General features: G+C 39.3%; 2 protein-coding genes across 6 annotated transcripts in view; both read left to right on the top strand.

Moving 5' to 3' along the window:
- Positions 1-13,633, top strand: part of LOC132542061 (myosin-10-like) — a 58,075-nt gene extending 44,442 nt beyond the window's left edge. For 4 of the 5 annotated variants that reach the window (XM_060204404.1, XM_060204406.1, XM_060204408.1 and 1 more), the window contains exons 5-7: positions 1,854-1,956; positions 5,987-6,079; positions 13,544-13,633. In XM_060204404.1, coding sequence (XP_060060387.1) covers positions 1,854-1,956; positions 5,987-6,079; positions 13,544-13,609 — 262 coding nt within the window. In that variant the 3' untranslated portion in view covers positions 13,610-13,633. Of the gene's footprint in view, positions 1-1,853; positions 1,957-2,563; positions 2,678-5,986; positions 6,080-13,543 lie in introns of those variants that run through there. The other variant, XM_060204405.1, reaches the window with a different exon arrangement.
- Positions 13,634-14,546: 913 nt separating this feature from the next.
- Positions 14,547-14,833, top strand: part of MYH10 (myosin heavy chain 10) — a 65,615-nt gene continuing 65,328 nt past the window's right edge. Inside the window, exon 1 of the mRNA XM_060204403.1 lies at positions 14,547-14,676. Within this exon, the coding sequence (XP_060060386.1) occupies positions 14,568-14,676 (109 nt within the window). The 5' untranslated portion in view covers positions 14,547-14,567. The remainder of the gene's footprint in view (positions 14,677-14,833) is intronic.

Below are 14,833 nucleotides of genomic sequence, written 5' to 3'. Positions count from 1 at the left end.
TGCAGACCTGCTTCACCACCTGTGAAGTGACTCCCCTGCAGGTGGAGAGCTGGGGGCTCAAACCGGGATCCTTACACCAGTCCTTGCGCTTCGCGCCACATATACTTAACCCGCTACGCTACCGCCTAACTCCCTCTTTTTTTTTTTATTTAATCTCTGACACATAGCAACTGGTAAAGATAAATAAGTAAAGATAATTAAAAAAATTTTAAGAAAAGATCATGGCTTCCTGGATGCAGAGAATAAGGAAAATCATATAGCCACTAAGCCAACTTACTATTCTAAGACAGTATCAGAGTTTGATAGAACTCAAGTCTTAGATGAAAGATGCTTGAAAGCTTATTAGCTGGCAATGTGTATTACAACATTTTTGAGTTTCTGAATATTTTTTAGCAAAATTAACTAGGAATTAAAATTTTATTTTAACTGAGAAAGTAGAGAGAGACCAACAGAGTCACTGTAGCTTCCTCTGGTGCCGTAGTACCTCCTACGTGGCATCAGGGACCAAACTGCTCCTCACCTTGTGAGCTGTCTCTCCAGTGCAAGATAGGTTTGCTTTGATCCTATCCTGAAGACCCTTAAATATTTGAACAGAGGGGGTTGGGCAGTAGCACAGCGAGTTAAGCACACATGGTGCAAAGCGCATGGACCAGCGTAAGGATCCAGTGTAAGGATCCCGGTTCGAGCCCCCGGCTCCTCACCTGCAGGGGCGTCTTCATTTCTCTCTGTCTTATCCAACAACAATGACATCAATAACAATAATAATAAAAAGGGCAACAAACGGGAAAATAAATATTAAAAAATATATTTGAACAGAAATGCTGTAGTAAACACATCACTGTATGCCCTACCAGCCTATAGAACTTCAGTTGTAATGCTTGCAAGTAATAAACCATATAAAACATAGCATTTATAACATTTTGTAATGAGATTCATACTATTCTTTCATTTTCTTTACAAATTATGGTCTGGTTTTGTGTTAGCATTGTTACAGAGACATATGGGTTAAAAAAAAAAAAAAAACCAAAAAGAAAACTCATGAAGTCCTAGTCCTTGCCTCAGAAAGTCTCATGTGGGAGCCAGTGAAGTGTGGAGTTTAACAAGGGGTGTACAAGGTACTTATTTGTAAGAGAGGAGAGAACCACCCTTATCCTTGTCTAATGAATAAGCGGGGACAGCTTTCCCTGGCTCAGAAGATGAATATCAGTAACAAGTGGACATCTAAGAGTTAATTCATCTGCAGCCGAATATTGTAATGAATGAATTCTCCTCGCAAAGCTGAATATGTCTCTTGACATTGTGGTATTTCTTCATGGTGAATTTCACTTCCCTGATATGACAGCCAAATTAACAGGGGGGGGGCTATTGTAAACATTTCCTATGTTTTCTTAATGATATTTATGAAAACAAATAAAGGGGGGGTGGGTTCATGTAATGCCATTATATATAACCATTTTCTAACTACCGTAGGTATTTTTCCATACTTTTTTGTTTTCTACTAATTCTTGTGTGTGTCTATGTCTGTTTCTGAGGTCTCTCATGTGCAGTTCTGCAGCTCCTAGACCTACTTAGTCATTCTTTTAATTTTAGATCAGATCAAGAGAGAAAGGAACAGATGCCAAAACAATGCTCCACTATTTGTGGGGACACCCCCCCCCCCCAGTGCTGTCCGTGGTGCTGGGCCTCAGACTCAGGACTTTGAACATGAATAAGGGGTTGCACTGTAATGGGTGGGCTACCTCCCAATCCTGTTCCTTATGCTTTATCAAGTCTGTTGGATTTCGTCAGCTGCAGTTTACTTATAATGTATGTGCTGTTCTTTTTTCCAATGTAGTTGATGTTGTCTCTTTCAGGGGTGAATCAGGTGCCGGGAAGACAGAAAATACCAAGAAAGTCATTCAGTATCTTGCTCATGTTGCTTCTTCACATAAAGGGCGAAAGGACCACAACATTCCTGTAAGCTTTTGTTCTTTCACTGTTTTACTTCTTAGATTTATTCTTTTATGTCAGACACAAGAAAAAGGAAAGAAATCTGTTCCATGTGTTCAAAAAACGATAGTCCCCGTGTCTCTGCCACACCCTTCCAATCCAACAGCTCTTGTTCCATTCAAGGCAAAGGAACAGGTTGATCAGGAAAGACCTGCTCAATAGATCATCTAACAAGACAACAGGGATTATGGTTGTGATGTCTAGCGTAGAGTTATGGTAGGAACTGTCAGATACTGATGAGCAAATCTTAGGAAGCTTTTCCACCGAAGGAAGATCTCCAGAAATTTCTCTCCATTCTTTCTGAACGTGCAGAGCAGACTACTGCCACTGTCTCACAGCAGAGGGGAGCATAGAAGAAACTTGAGGAAAATTGATGACAGTGAGACTGTAAATGTCAGTTATCCCTAATTTGTAGATATGCAGAAGTAGTCACTAATACAGCCTGTAAGAATGCCAACCTCACCAACATTCACAGTTCTAAGCTGCACGTTGACTTGGTGCTTTGGATGTGGCTTACTGCTGGGGAAAGACCCAGACTTGCTAACATTTGCATTTGTCTGTTTGCAATGAACAGCAGGAATCGCCTAAACCAGTGAAACAACAGGCAAGTGTTTTTTGTTTTTTTGGTTTTTTTTTTTTGTTTTTTCTTTGCTTCTTAGAGTGTGTGCACTAATTTCTGTCTTTCGGCTGTCTCCTAGAAATAAATGGCACTAGTTCTCTGAATATCATGAAAAAAATTAGTTTGAAAAATTGTTGCTCAGAGGCTTTTCCTTGAGTGCTTTAAGCAGCATGCTCTTTTGTTTTAGACTCGTTTTCTGTCTGAATTCTAAGGTTTGCTTCCCTTTTCATCATGACATTGAAGTGCATGTTGATGAAGCCTATAAATTTAAGGTTTCATATGTCAAATACTTCATAAAAGCATTTTAATAATTATTGAAGATTAATTACAAGAAAGCTCAATATTGAATTTGGGGCTGCAACTTTAAAAGTTCCACCTTTGGGGCTAGCAAATCCCTAATATGTTATAACCATATGGCCCACAGGCGTTTTAACCTCTTGCTTAGAATTTTTATCTAAAGCAAGTGATTGGGAGAATGTCTCTCTTCCTCATTACACAGTGTGGAGCAATATAGGTAACCTACAGGTATAAAAAGCAGTAATGACTAAAGCAATAGTCACACAAATTGAGAGTTTTCAGCTCTCTCTGAAAACTCAACAAGTCCTCAGAAACCAATGCTGTACTCTAACCACTAACCTATACCTCGCCTCCCTTTATCTGCACACCAAATACAACTTGTAATGGTTAGTGAACTAATCTTTAGATAAGGATATTTAAAGGCTTTCTTATTGTGAGTTATAAAGGAAGTTTCTTGACCAAAAACCAGATTTTTGGAGTGTGCTTTAGAAGTGCATACTGAATGACTTTTTAATCAGCACTTCAGTCTTTAATGCAATAGTGTTAAGTAACCACTATGTGGATTTAGACCTTTGTGGAGTACACAAATCGTTATTGTTAACATTTTCTTTTGATGTTATTTAAACTGCTGAGTGGATGACCCCTGCTGTATGTGAGCAGCATGCCAACACCCAGCTTGTCCTTGAGTTAGTTCAGTCCTTGGAAGCAAATTCTCTCAGCGGCAGCCACTTCTCTGGGTCACTTCACTGTTGTTGGTTTGCATGTCTTACTGCACGTGTTCGCTTCGCATAATGCCTTTGATGCTGCTTTTCCCAAGCTTAATATAACAGTAGCCTTTAAAGGTAGCTATGCTTATGTTTTCAGAGATATAAGAGCATGGATTCTCAATTTTTCTTCCTCAGCACTCCTGAAAATTAGATACTTATGAGTGGTAGGGAATAGTCATGCCTTGAGAGGGTCACGTAGAAATTGGTCCTCTGGATCTGGGGAGGTGATTCAGATAAAATAAGAAGAACTCGGAGTCGGGCGGTTGTGCAGCAGGTTGAGTGCACGTGCCGCAAAGCGCAAGGACTGGTGTAAAGATCCCAGTTCGAGCTCCCAGCTCCCCACCTGTAGGGGGATCGCTTCCCAGGCGGTGAAGCAGGTCTGCAGGTGTCTATCTTTCTCTCCTCCTCTGTGTCTCCCCCTCCTCTCTCCATTTCTCTCTGTCCTATCTAACAGCAACGACATCAACAACAACTATAATAACTACAACAATGAAAAACAACAAGGGCAACAAAAAGGGAAAATAAATAAATATAAAAAAATTACAAATAAGAAGAACTCTGTGGGTTGTGGAATAGCAGTATTTTGCCATCTCTATCATGAAAAGGGGTTGGGGTGGGCAGTGAGTGGTGTCAGCAGTCAAATTAATGTGTGCGACTCTGAATGCGATCTCTGACATCACATTTAGAAACAGCATTAGTGGCTGGTGAAGTGAGTTCCTAGATGGTGCGCTGCTTTGCCATGGGTGTGACCTAGGTCCAGGTCTGGCCCCCACCGCACTGAAGGAAGCTTTGGTGCCGTGCTCGGTCTTTCTTTCACTCACTGCCTCTTTCCAAAAACCAAATAGTTAACATTAGTAAAGAAATTACTTCTCTTCCCTTACCTATGTCCCCTCCCATGGTGCCCCAATTCGTGACTTTGTCGCCTCATTTTGAGAGTGTCTGTCATAAGCAATAGATAAGGCGCTGAAAGCCAAGATTTTCTAAGGATAAGGATGAGGTTTCTTTCACCTTGATGCTATTGGTTTGTGAATTTACAGTGAACTTTATAAACAAAAATTGCTTGCGTTCCCAGGGCCCATTTGTATAAGCTCCTAGTATTTTATCACTAGATAAAAGTATGAATCATTGAGGGCTGGGGAGACAGCATACTGTTTTGTTATCTCGATTTTCTTTTATTTATTTTATTTTATTTTTCAGAGAGATACAGAGAGAGAAAGACACAGAGAGAAGCCTTATCTCGATTTTCTGCCCCAGCTTCTTTCACACTCGGTTAGAGACCCTCAAAGTTTTGCACAGTTTTCAGTGTTATGATAAAGCCTGAACACGGTACAATTCCAGAGCAGATTTGAAAATGACCTCTCCCTTCTTATGATTCCTTTAAACCAGTCCACTTGCCTGGCTTACTTTCACGTTATCCTCCATCTAGATGGTGGCTTCAGGATGACTCCATGTCTACTGGTCTAAACTTCCATGAACTAAGACAAAAAGGTGACACATAGCGAGTAGCAAGTATAGAAATAAGTGATCGCAGCATGGTGGCTAGCTGCTGCTATTGACTTCCAGGCCTCTCTTTTGGTCATATTTGGTTGGCACTCTGATTTCTCATGCAGCTTTCTGCTGTGTTTCATGACTTAAGCACTTGTTAATACAGTTAACATCTTTTGCTTGTAAGATCCGTTCTGCAGCCTAACTTGTACATATGTGAAGATACTGAGCACAGCCTATATCACACCAAGTACTCTACTTTACCTTTTAAATTTGAGCAGGATGGCATCACCATCTTTGCCATTTCTGGAAGTGGAGATGAGGACATTGCCCTGTCTGTATCATTAGGTATTATAAGAAACCCTTAGGAAAACAAGAAACCTTATACCAGTACAAAGTTAGTCATAAGAATTAGCCACCTATGATTTTCAGAATAGAAATCAACAAAAATAAGTGTTCCTGTGTTTTTGATTAATATATCATATTAAATCTTATTTCATAAAAACAAATTTGTTTTATTTTCCAGTTTTAATGCCTAATTTCTGTGCCTTGTCCTTACAAAATGTGTGTGTGTATGTATATATATCTTTCCTAAACAGTGTGACACTTGTTGGAATCAATTTATGTATAATAATATTTTTCCTTTAGCAGAGCCTTTTATGATCAAGAATAAAAAGCCAGAAAAGGTTGCAATGAAAGAACTGAGGAAAAGAGGCAGTTTTTGTTTTGTTTTCCTGAGAACTGGAGTAAAGACATGAGATTAATGTGTGTGTGTGTGTGTGTGTGTGTGTGTGTGTGTGTGTGTGTGTGTGTGTATGATGTCTTTTAGGGGGAACTTGAACGTCAACTTTTGCAAGCAAATCCAATTCTGGAATCATTTGGAAATGCGAAGACTGTGAAAAATGATAACTCATCTCGTTTTGTAAGTTTAAAAACACCAGAAACATTTAGTTCTTCAAATTGTAATTAACTGTCTGTTATAACTAAGCAAACAAAAACACTTTTCTTTTAGACTTTAAAGAGAAGCTAATGAAAACAGAACGGTGTTGTCCAATAGAAATATAGTACATGTCACGTGTACTTTAAATTATTCTTGTATCTGCATTAAAAAAAAACTGTCCTGTAAACCATTATAAAATCATTTGAAAAAACATTTTAACAAAGGAAAAATGTTGTGAAGTCATCCTGGAGCTGCTGTCTAGATGGGAATGACTTAAAGGAAGCCATGGCATGAGCATATAATTACATAACTTCTGAACTAAAACCTTAGTCTTTGCTTGGGGGCGATTAGTGCCTTTTGGAGACTAATATGGAAACTAAGTTAGATGCATATTAGGTACTTAATGCAGCAATGGGTAGGGTAAATGTTCAACAAATGAAGTTCGTATCCAATATAGTAATTCTCCCTTTCTTTATTTGCTATTTCTAGAAGATGTGAACTTCAGAGTAATTTATCGTTAACCTATTTCTTTTTTAAAAAAAATTATTACTGATTTAATATTGATTTGCAAAGTTATAAGATAACAGGTATAGTTCTGCACTGTTCCTACCAGCAGAGTTCCCTTCTCTTTTTTTTTTTTTTGCCTCCAGGCTTATCACTGGGGCTCAGTGCCTGCATTACAAATCCACTGCTCCTGGCGCCATTTTTTCCATTTTATTAGATAGGACAGGGAGATGGAGAAGGAGAGAGAAAGACACCTGCAGACCCGCTTCACCACTTGTGAAGTGACTCCCTGCAGGTGGGGAGCCAAGAACTCAAATTGGGATCCTTATGCGGATCCTTGCACTTTGTGCTATGTGCACTTAATCCGGCGCACCACCACCCAGCCCCCATCTGTGTGTTTCTGTGTCTTGTCGTCTTCTTTTTTTATCCATCATGTTGGATTAGAATCCATATTTAGAGTCACCATCTTAATTATTTCCAATCATAGTTAAATTCTGAGTACTGAAAGGACTTAAAAATATAAGAAGGTGGCAGGGAGAGGGTAATGGTGGCACACCCAGTTGAAGACGAATGTTACCATGTACAAGGACCCAGGTTCAAACCACTGGCCCCATCTGCAGGAGGGGAGTTTCACAAGCAGCGAAGCAGGTCTCTGGGCGTCTCTTCTGCTCTCTCCCTCTCTGTCTCCCTTCCCCACTCAATTTCTCTGTTCTATCAGATTAGGGAAGGGGAAGAGAAGGAAAAAATAGCCACTGAGAGCAGTGGAGTCTATAAGCACTGAGCCCAAGTGATGATCCTGGTGGCAAAATAAAAGGATGGGGGGAGCCAGGTGGTGGCACACCTGGTAGAGTGCACACACGTCACAGTGCAAGGAACCAGGTTCAAGCCCCTGCCCCTGCAGAAGGAAAGCTTCCCTAGCAGTGAAGCAGCGCTGCAGGTGCCTCTCTTACTCTCGCCCTCTGTTTCTCCCCCTTCCCTTTCAACTTCTTTGTCCAATAAATAAATTTTTTTAATATTTAAAAAACAGGAATGGGGAAGAAGCTCAGCTCATAAAACTTTCAAAGATAGTTTTAAGTATAAGAGATTTTCTAAGTTAACCTAACAGGTAGGGGTATATTTAATTGGAATATACATATATATTCCAATTAAAAATATATATTTTAAGAACTTATTTTCTAATTTTTAAATTATCTATATTTATTGCATAGAAACAGCCAGAAATGGAGAGAGAGAGAGGGAGGGAGAGAGACAGAGAGACACCTGCATCCCTGCTTCACCGCTCACACAGCTTTTCCCCTGCAGGTGGGGACCAGGGGCTTGAACCCAGGTCCTTGTGCACTGTAATGTGTGCTCTCAGCCAGGTGCGCCACTGCCCTGCCCCTAACTGGAATATATTTTATCCTTATAAGATAAAATAGGAAGACTTAATCCAAGTTAATTTAATAACTATTTTTGCTTTTTTTATATATACAAAATAGAATAGCAAATGTATCTATGTCAATAAGCATGCCTATGACTTTTGGATTTAGAAAAGTTAAAGGAAGGGACCCGAGTGGTGGCACACCTGATTGAGTGCACAAGTTACAATGCACAAGGACCCAGGTTCAAGCCCTCGGTCCCCACCAGCAGAGAGAGAAGAGAAGCTTCACAAGTGGTGAAGCAGGGTTTTTTTTTTCTCTCTCAGTCTGTATTTTCCCCCTCCTCTCAGTGCTGGCTGTCTCTGTCCAATAAATAAATAAAGGTGTGAAAAGCCAAGAAGATATATAAGACACTGGGCTTTGTTTAGAGCCTCTGTCATTCCATGGATTGCCCTTGTTGAGCCTGAGCCACACTTGAATTCTTCTACCGAAAGCCCCATGTTTAGTGGCTATATAAAAGGATGGAAGACACAGTGAGCTTCCGACTTGGGTATGAAGGTCCCCTTGAAGATTTTCAAGAACTTCTTGTGGAAAATGCTTTATATTACCACATAAGTCAAGGAACCAGTTTATTCTGATCTACCACTAGCCCCACTCTAAAGTCAGGAAAAGCAATTTGGTGCCTGTTTGACTCGTTTTTTGTTTTTGTTTGTTTGTTTTTGCCTTGGGGTGGCGGGGAGGAGGGGAGAAATTGCTGGTAATCATTTATGTCTTGGAAAATAATGAAATGACTATGTCACTGAGTGATAAGGATTCAGCAGTCAGCCACTCGTGTCTGTATGTGGCACTGGGGCAGTGAAGTTAGGACGGTGTGCCCGCTGTGTGTGCACAGCACCTGTGAGCTGCCTCCAGGACGAACTGTCTCTTCTCTCTCCCTCCCCCCCCCCTTTTTTTTTTGATTAAGCAGGTGCTCTATCTTGGGTTGTCTTATGTGGTGCTGGGCTCAAGCCCAGGGCGTGATAAGGCGTGCACTTTATTATTGAGCTATCTCATACCTAATCCTGACATTTTATTTTATAGTTTAGCTCATTATTGAACATAGTTCTTTGCTAGGCACTATATTACATACTCGAATCTCCTATTGAATATTAAAAAAGCAGATTTTTCAACTTTTCTTTCTTCTTTTTTTTTTTTTTGCCTCCAGGGTTATTGTTGGGACTCGCTCATTGCCTGCACTACAAATCCGTTGCTCTTTTTTTTTTTTTTCCAGATAGGACAGAGAGAAATTGAGAGGGGAGGGGGAAGATAGAGAGGAAGAGAGACAGCTGCAGACCTGCTTAATCACTTGTGGAGCCTCCCCTCTGCAGGTGGGGAACTGGGATCCTTGCGCTGGTCCTTGTGCTTCGTACTATATGCGCTTAACCCAGTGCACCACTGCCCGGCCCCCTCAAACTTATTTCAAATGGAACTTTCTCTTTTCCAGTTCAAAATGTAATCCTTTAAGTCTTATGTTAGTTAATAATACCACCATGTCACTCAGTTGTTTAAAACAGTGTGTAGGATGCATCTTAGACTCAGGCCTTTCTCCTCATGGCCCATGTCTAGCCTAGGAATGAATCCTGTAGTGAATCTAACTTTAAGGTGTATTTCAAACCTGTCCACATTTATTCCCCCCAAACACCTACTTAGTTTAAAACCCTATCTGAGGAAATTGCCTCTGTTCTCTATCAAAGCTGATTGCTTTCTCTAATGGCATTTATCACAGTCTGTAGTTAATTGCTCTGCTTACTTAAGATTTTTTCCTCCCTTATGTTGCCCTTGTTGTTTTATTGTTGTAGTTATTATTGTTATTATTGTTGGATAGGACAGAGAGAGATGGGGAAGACAGAGGGGGAAGAGAAAGACCTGCAGCAGTGAAGCAACTCCCCGGCAGGTAGGGAGCCAGGGGCTTGAACCGGGATCCTGATGCGGTCCTTGCGCTTTGCGCCATGTGCACTTAACCCACTGCACTACTGCCCAACTCCCAAGATTTTTTTTTTTTCTGTTGGAATGTATGATCTTTGGACAGAAGGGACCTTGTCTACTTCGCTGTCTGTATCATTAGTTGTTAGCACAGCCCCATGCACATGCATATACATAGTAGGTGTGTTAATGTCATTCTTTTTTTTTTTATGGTGGTACTGAGGATTGAACCTGGAGCCTCAGGTATGAGAGTCTCTTTACATAGTTATTATGCTCTCTAAACCCCCCCCCCCGAGTCTTATTAGTAGACAAATAAAAGTTCACCTTCATTTGACTACTGTAATATATTTTAGATGACTTGTCACAATGCACATTTGAGCCCAGGAAATATATGTACATGCTAGACTCTTTCCAAGTGTCCATGCTCTATTTTTTGATGTGAGTAGATGTGTGGTAGGCAGTGGCTCTGTGGACAGGCCAGACTTGGGTTGAACTTACTATTATCATCACACTGAAAGAGTGAGAGTTGTGTTCATTGAAATGTTACACAGTCGTTATTTAACAAACCACACACTTGCATTGGAAATATTTGAAACCATAAACTCAGTCAGCTTTAGAATTCATTTGTTTCTCTTTCTTTGATCTGATAACTATAAGCAGTTTCCTGCAAAATATCTTTTCATACAAAGATGCTAGCATATGGTTCATATTAAAGGGCATTCTCTAGGAGAACATTGCCCTTGTAGAAATAACCATTCACAGTCTACTTCTCTGTTTGTGAAGAAGTAAAATGCATTCCAGATGGAAGAGATTTATGGAAAATGAAGTGCTTGTAATAAACCTTTAAAAACAGGAACTTCAGTTTCAAAATGGCCTATCAACAGATACATCTTCCCTCCAACAATTTTTTTAGGAATCACTTTATATATTTGTGCAATTCTTTCCCCCCCCAAAACTGATTAAGCTAGTTGGTAGTTCTCAAAATCATGTACTTTTTGTAGACAATTAGACTTCAATAGTTAGAATTAGATGAAGTACCTATCGCCCAACTCCTTGACCACTAGATCACAATGAAAGCAAGTCACAATTCTGCACCCTCCTATATATTTTTCATAAGCAGGCACTAAAAACAGCTCTGTGGTAATTAACCTTGAGAGAAAGACTAGATGAGAACAGTTACATTTGCACTCACTAGAGTATAGTTTTAAGTGCTTTCACCTATCCTTTCTTTTAAGGTTAGTTAAAGCAAATGTGACAGTGTCAGAGACAGAATGGGGTCTGCATCAGAGAACCAGCATCTTCTGAACATTTGCTGCATAGGGCACTTTAAAATTGTGACCTAGCCTTGCCCCAAACACTGCAGCCTGCAGTACTTATGCCTTAAAACTCTTTGTTCTCATGGGGGGGGGGGTCATCTTTATATATCCCCAGTGTCTCCTAATGTTTCCATTGTCCCATGAATTTCTAATAACCATTATACTAAGTAATAGTGTCACTTAGTTCGCATGAAACCCCGTTTTGCTAATTAAGACTTCTGGGATAGTCTGCAAATTAGGCTAGCAGAAGCCTTTTTAGGTGGCCATCTGGCCTTTAGAAGAAATCCTAAGTACTCCTAGAATGAGTTTTCCCACGTGAACAAATTGCTGAATCCAGAGTAGAGACCTTTTGTGGAGTAAATTAACACACACGTGTCCATGCCTCTGTGCCTTACAAGCAATTAGAAATATTAGAACAGCAGTAAATCCTAAACTAGGAAGGGGAACAGTGTTTTCAGAGCATGAAACGAACCTGCTTTGCCTCTTCTAATATGTTGATGACAATTCAACTAGGCCTAGTGACTAGAAATATCACAGCCACCATCACCCCTCCAAGATCCAGAAAACTGATGTGAATTCAGAAGGAACAAGTCATGCAACTAAATATTTTCTCTCTTATGTTTTTGATAGTATTAAAATATTCAAGTTTTTCCTGCTCAATTCTTAAGTGAAATCTTTTAACTTTTCCTTTTTACATAGGAGAGAGGGTTCTAACTATCTTTGTAATTCAAGACTATTAAAGCAAGGATATATTCTCAGTTCATCTATGGAACCATTTAGTTATGAACTGTGTTCTGTTCCAGTGAGCTGTATCTCTAGCCTTACACGAATATCACACAGTCCTAATTAATGTAGTTTTTTTTAATTGATTAGTAAGTTCTTCAACTTATGTCCTCTTGTTTTTATTTTTTATTAATTAATTTTGTTAGATACCAAAGCACTGGTATACACAGTGCCTGGGGCTGAACAAGGGGCCTGCGGTCAACAACTAAGATTTCCCTGATTTTGTTTAAAAAACAAAAAAAGGCAACAAAAATGGGAAAAAATGACCTCCAGGAGCAATGTATTCATAGTGTAAGCACTGAGCCCCAGCAATAACCCTGGAGGCAAAAAAAAAAATGTAGGGGCCAGGCCATGGCGAAGCTGGTTAAACGCACATATTACTGTGCTCAGGGACCCTGGTTCAAGCCCCTGGTCCCCACCTGTAGGGGGAAAGCTTCACAAGTGAAGCAGGGCTGCAGGTATCTCTCTGTGTATTTTCCTCTCTGTTTCACCCCCCCCCCAATTTCTCTGTTTCTATCCAATAACAAATATATGAATGTTTTTTAAAATTATAACCATCATAGCTCCATTTCATTTCATTATAAATTTTACAATCAGTTTTTCCACCATGAAAGCCTTCCAATCCCTTCACTATTGATGTGATGAACAGTGGTGGTCTTTTTGGTAGTATCAGTCCTTGGTGGTGGGCATGGTGTAGAACTCTACAGTGTAATCTTACAATCTTGTAACAAACTATTACCAACAAATAAAAAAACTTTTTTAATAGTATTAGTCCTTTTTGGCATTTGTGGCATTAATAATTCTTGATTTTTATGAGGTTTCTCTGATTTTCAAAATTTGATCTTTTATATTTATTTTAAAAAATAACTGTAGTTCTGCTTTCTGTTTCCCTAAAAATATAAATGTAGTAAGGCAATAAAATATTCATTACAAATTTGTAAAACATCCGGGGGGGGGGGGCCCGGGTCATGCACAGTGGCTGGAGCACTAGACTGACAAGCATGAGTTCTGTCCCCAGCATTGCATGTGCCGAAGAGATGCTGTAGGTCTCCTTCTCTGTCTCTCATTAATACATAGATAAATCCTTTTAAAGGAAATTTGTAAAGCTTTTTCATCAGTTCAGCCTATCATTTTAAAAGAAGTAATTCTATTTTACTAATGATTATGATCTTTTCAAATTCTCTGCTTTTTTTTTTTCTTTAGTGGAATTTAATTTTCTAGAGGATTCTGTAAATTACTGAGTTTTTCTAATTCACTGTTGTAGGACTAGACATACTCAAATTATTTAGAAGAACTTTTGAAAAAGTTCTGTTGGTGACAAGGTTTTTCCTTTTTATGTTGTAGTCCAGGAAGTTAGCCTACCTACCATTACTGCTCCTTTTTAAAAAAAATTTAGATTTTTTATTTGATGCAATCTTTAAATCCAGGTCTTGACCATTTTGTGGGCACTTGGCACATTGTCTTAATTTTTATTATTCAAATCTTCTGTATCCTAATTTTCAATATTCTCTCTTTATTTTCAGGGCAAGTTTATTCGCATCAATTTTGATGTTACTGGTTATATTGTTGGGGCCAACATTGAAACATGAATCCTTTTTCATAATTGTATAATCCCAAGTAAATAGTGTTATTATCCTGTGGCTTTGAGGCGACCCTCTGTGCTATCATATCTACTATCCAAATGATGAAACTTATGCTCAGATTAACGACTTGTTCAGATACTTTGAACAACGAAACGTTAACTCTGAAGTGATGTATTTATCATTGCTGCTTGTTTCTGACACTGGACTCTGCCCTATCCAAGTACTTGGGAGAGCACCTCTATGGTGAGGATTACATGCCTGTACATAAAAGTGAGAGTGTTCATATAGCAGAATGTTGTCCTGTTCTGTTGAATTACTACTAAATTATTGTGTCAGCCCATACTTAGCCATCTACTTCTGGTTTTATTAAGGTAAACATGTACTCATTGAAACAAGCCTTAAGAAAGTACAGGGTAAGCTTGAGAAAACTGTTAAATTTCAATTGGAAGTTAAGAGAAGGAAACTGTCTTATAGGTTATATTTTTGTAGAGACTGAAATAAAATCCCTTTAGGGGTTTCTGTTTGTTTGTTGTTTGTATGTTTGAGAGAGCAAGAGAAAAAGCAGAGTGAAAGAGACCACGGCACTGAAGCTTCTTTCAATGCAGTAGGGACTGAGCCTGAATGTGAGTTACACACAGGACAAAGCAGCACACTACCTAAGTGAGCTGTCTCGCCAGCCCAAAGCTCATCCTTTTATGTGGTACTACATATCATACCTAGAGCCTCTTGCATGTCTGTTATCATTGAACCACCTTCAGGACCAACTCTTCTTTACTTTTAGAAACAGAGAGAGAAAGAGAGAGAGAAAGAGAATATAGCACCACTCAGCAATTTGGAGCTCTCCTTGCTGCTCCTGTGTGGTACCAGGGATTGCAACCAGAGCCTGGAGCATACTGAGCAGGCACTGTTACTGAACCACCTCCCCAGCTGCTAAGATCTCCTTTTCAGTTTCATCCTTAACTGTATGTGTTCAGACCTTCTGGAAAAATCTCGTGCTGTTCGTCAAGCGAAAGATGAACGTACTTTTCATATATTTTATCAGCTGTTATCTGGAGCAGGAGAACATCTTAAGTGTAAGTCACTTTTTGTATTATTTTATACTTAATGTGAAAACCTTCACATACACACAATTTTGATAGAAGAATTAGCTTTGGGAAATAGTTTTATATATATACACAGCAAAATTCTAGCTAGCTAAATCATGAAAATCTATGGTATGGTATATGTTTC

This window comes from Erinaceus europaeus, chromosome 12 (assembly GCF_950295315.1).
Source record: "Erinaceus europaeus chromosome 12, mEriEur2.1, whole genome shotgun sequence".
Taxonomy (NCBI): Eukaryota; Metazoa; Chordata; class Mammalia; order Eulipotyphla; family Erinaceidae; genus Erinaceus; species Erinaceus europaeus.
This window is presented reverse-complemented; position numbering and strand designations above follow the sequence as displayed.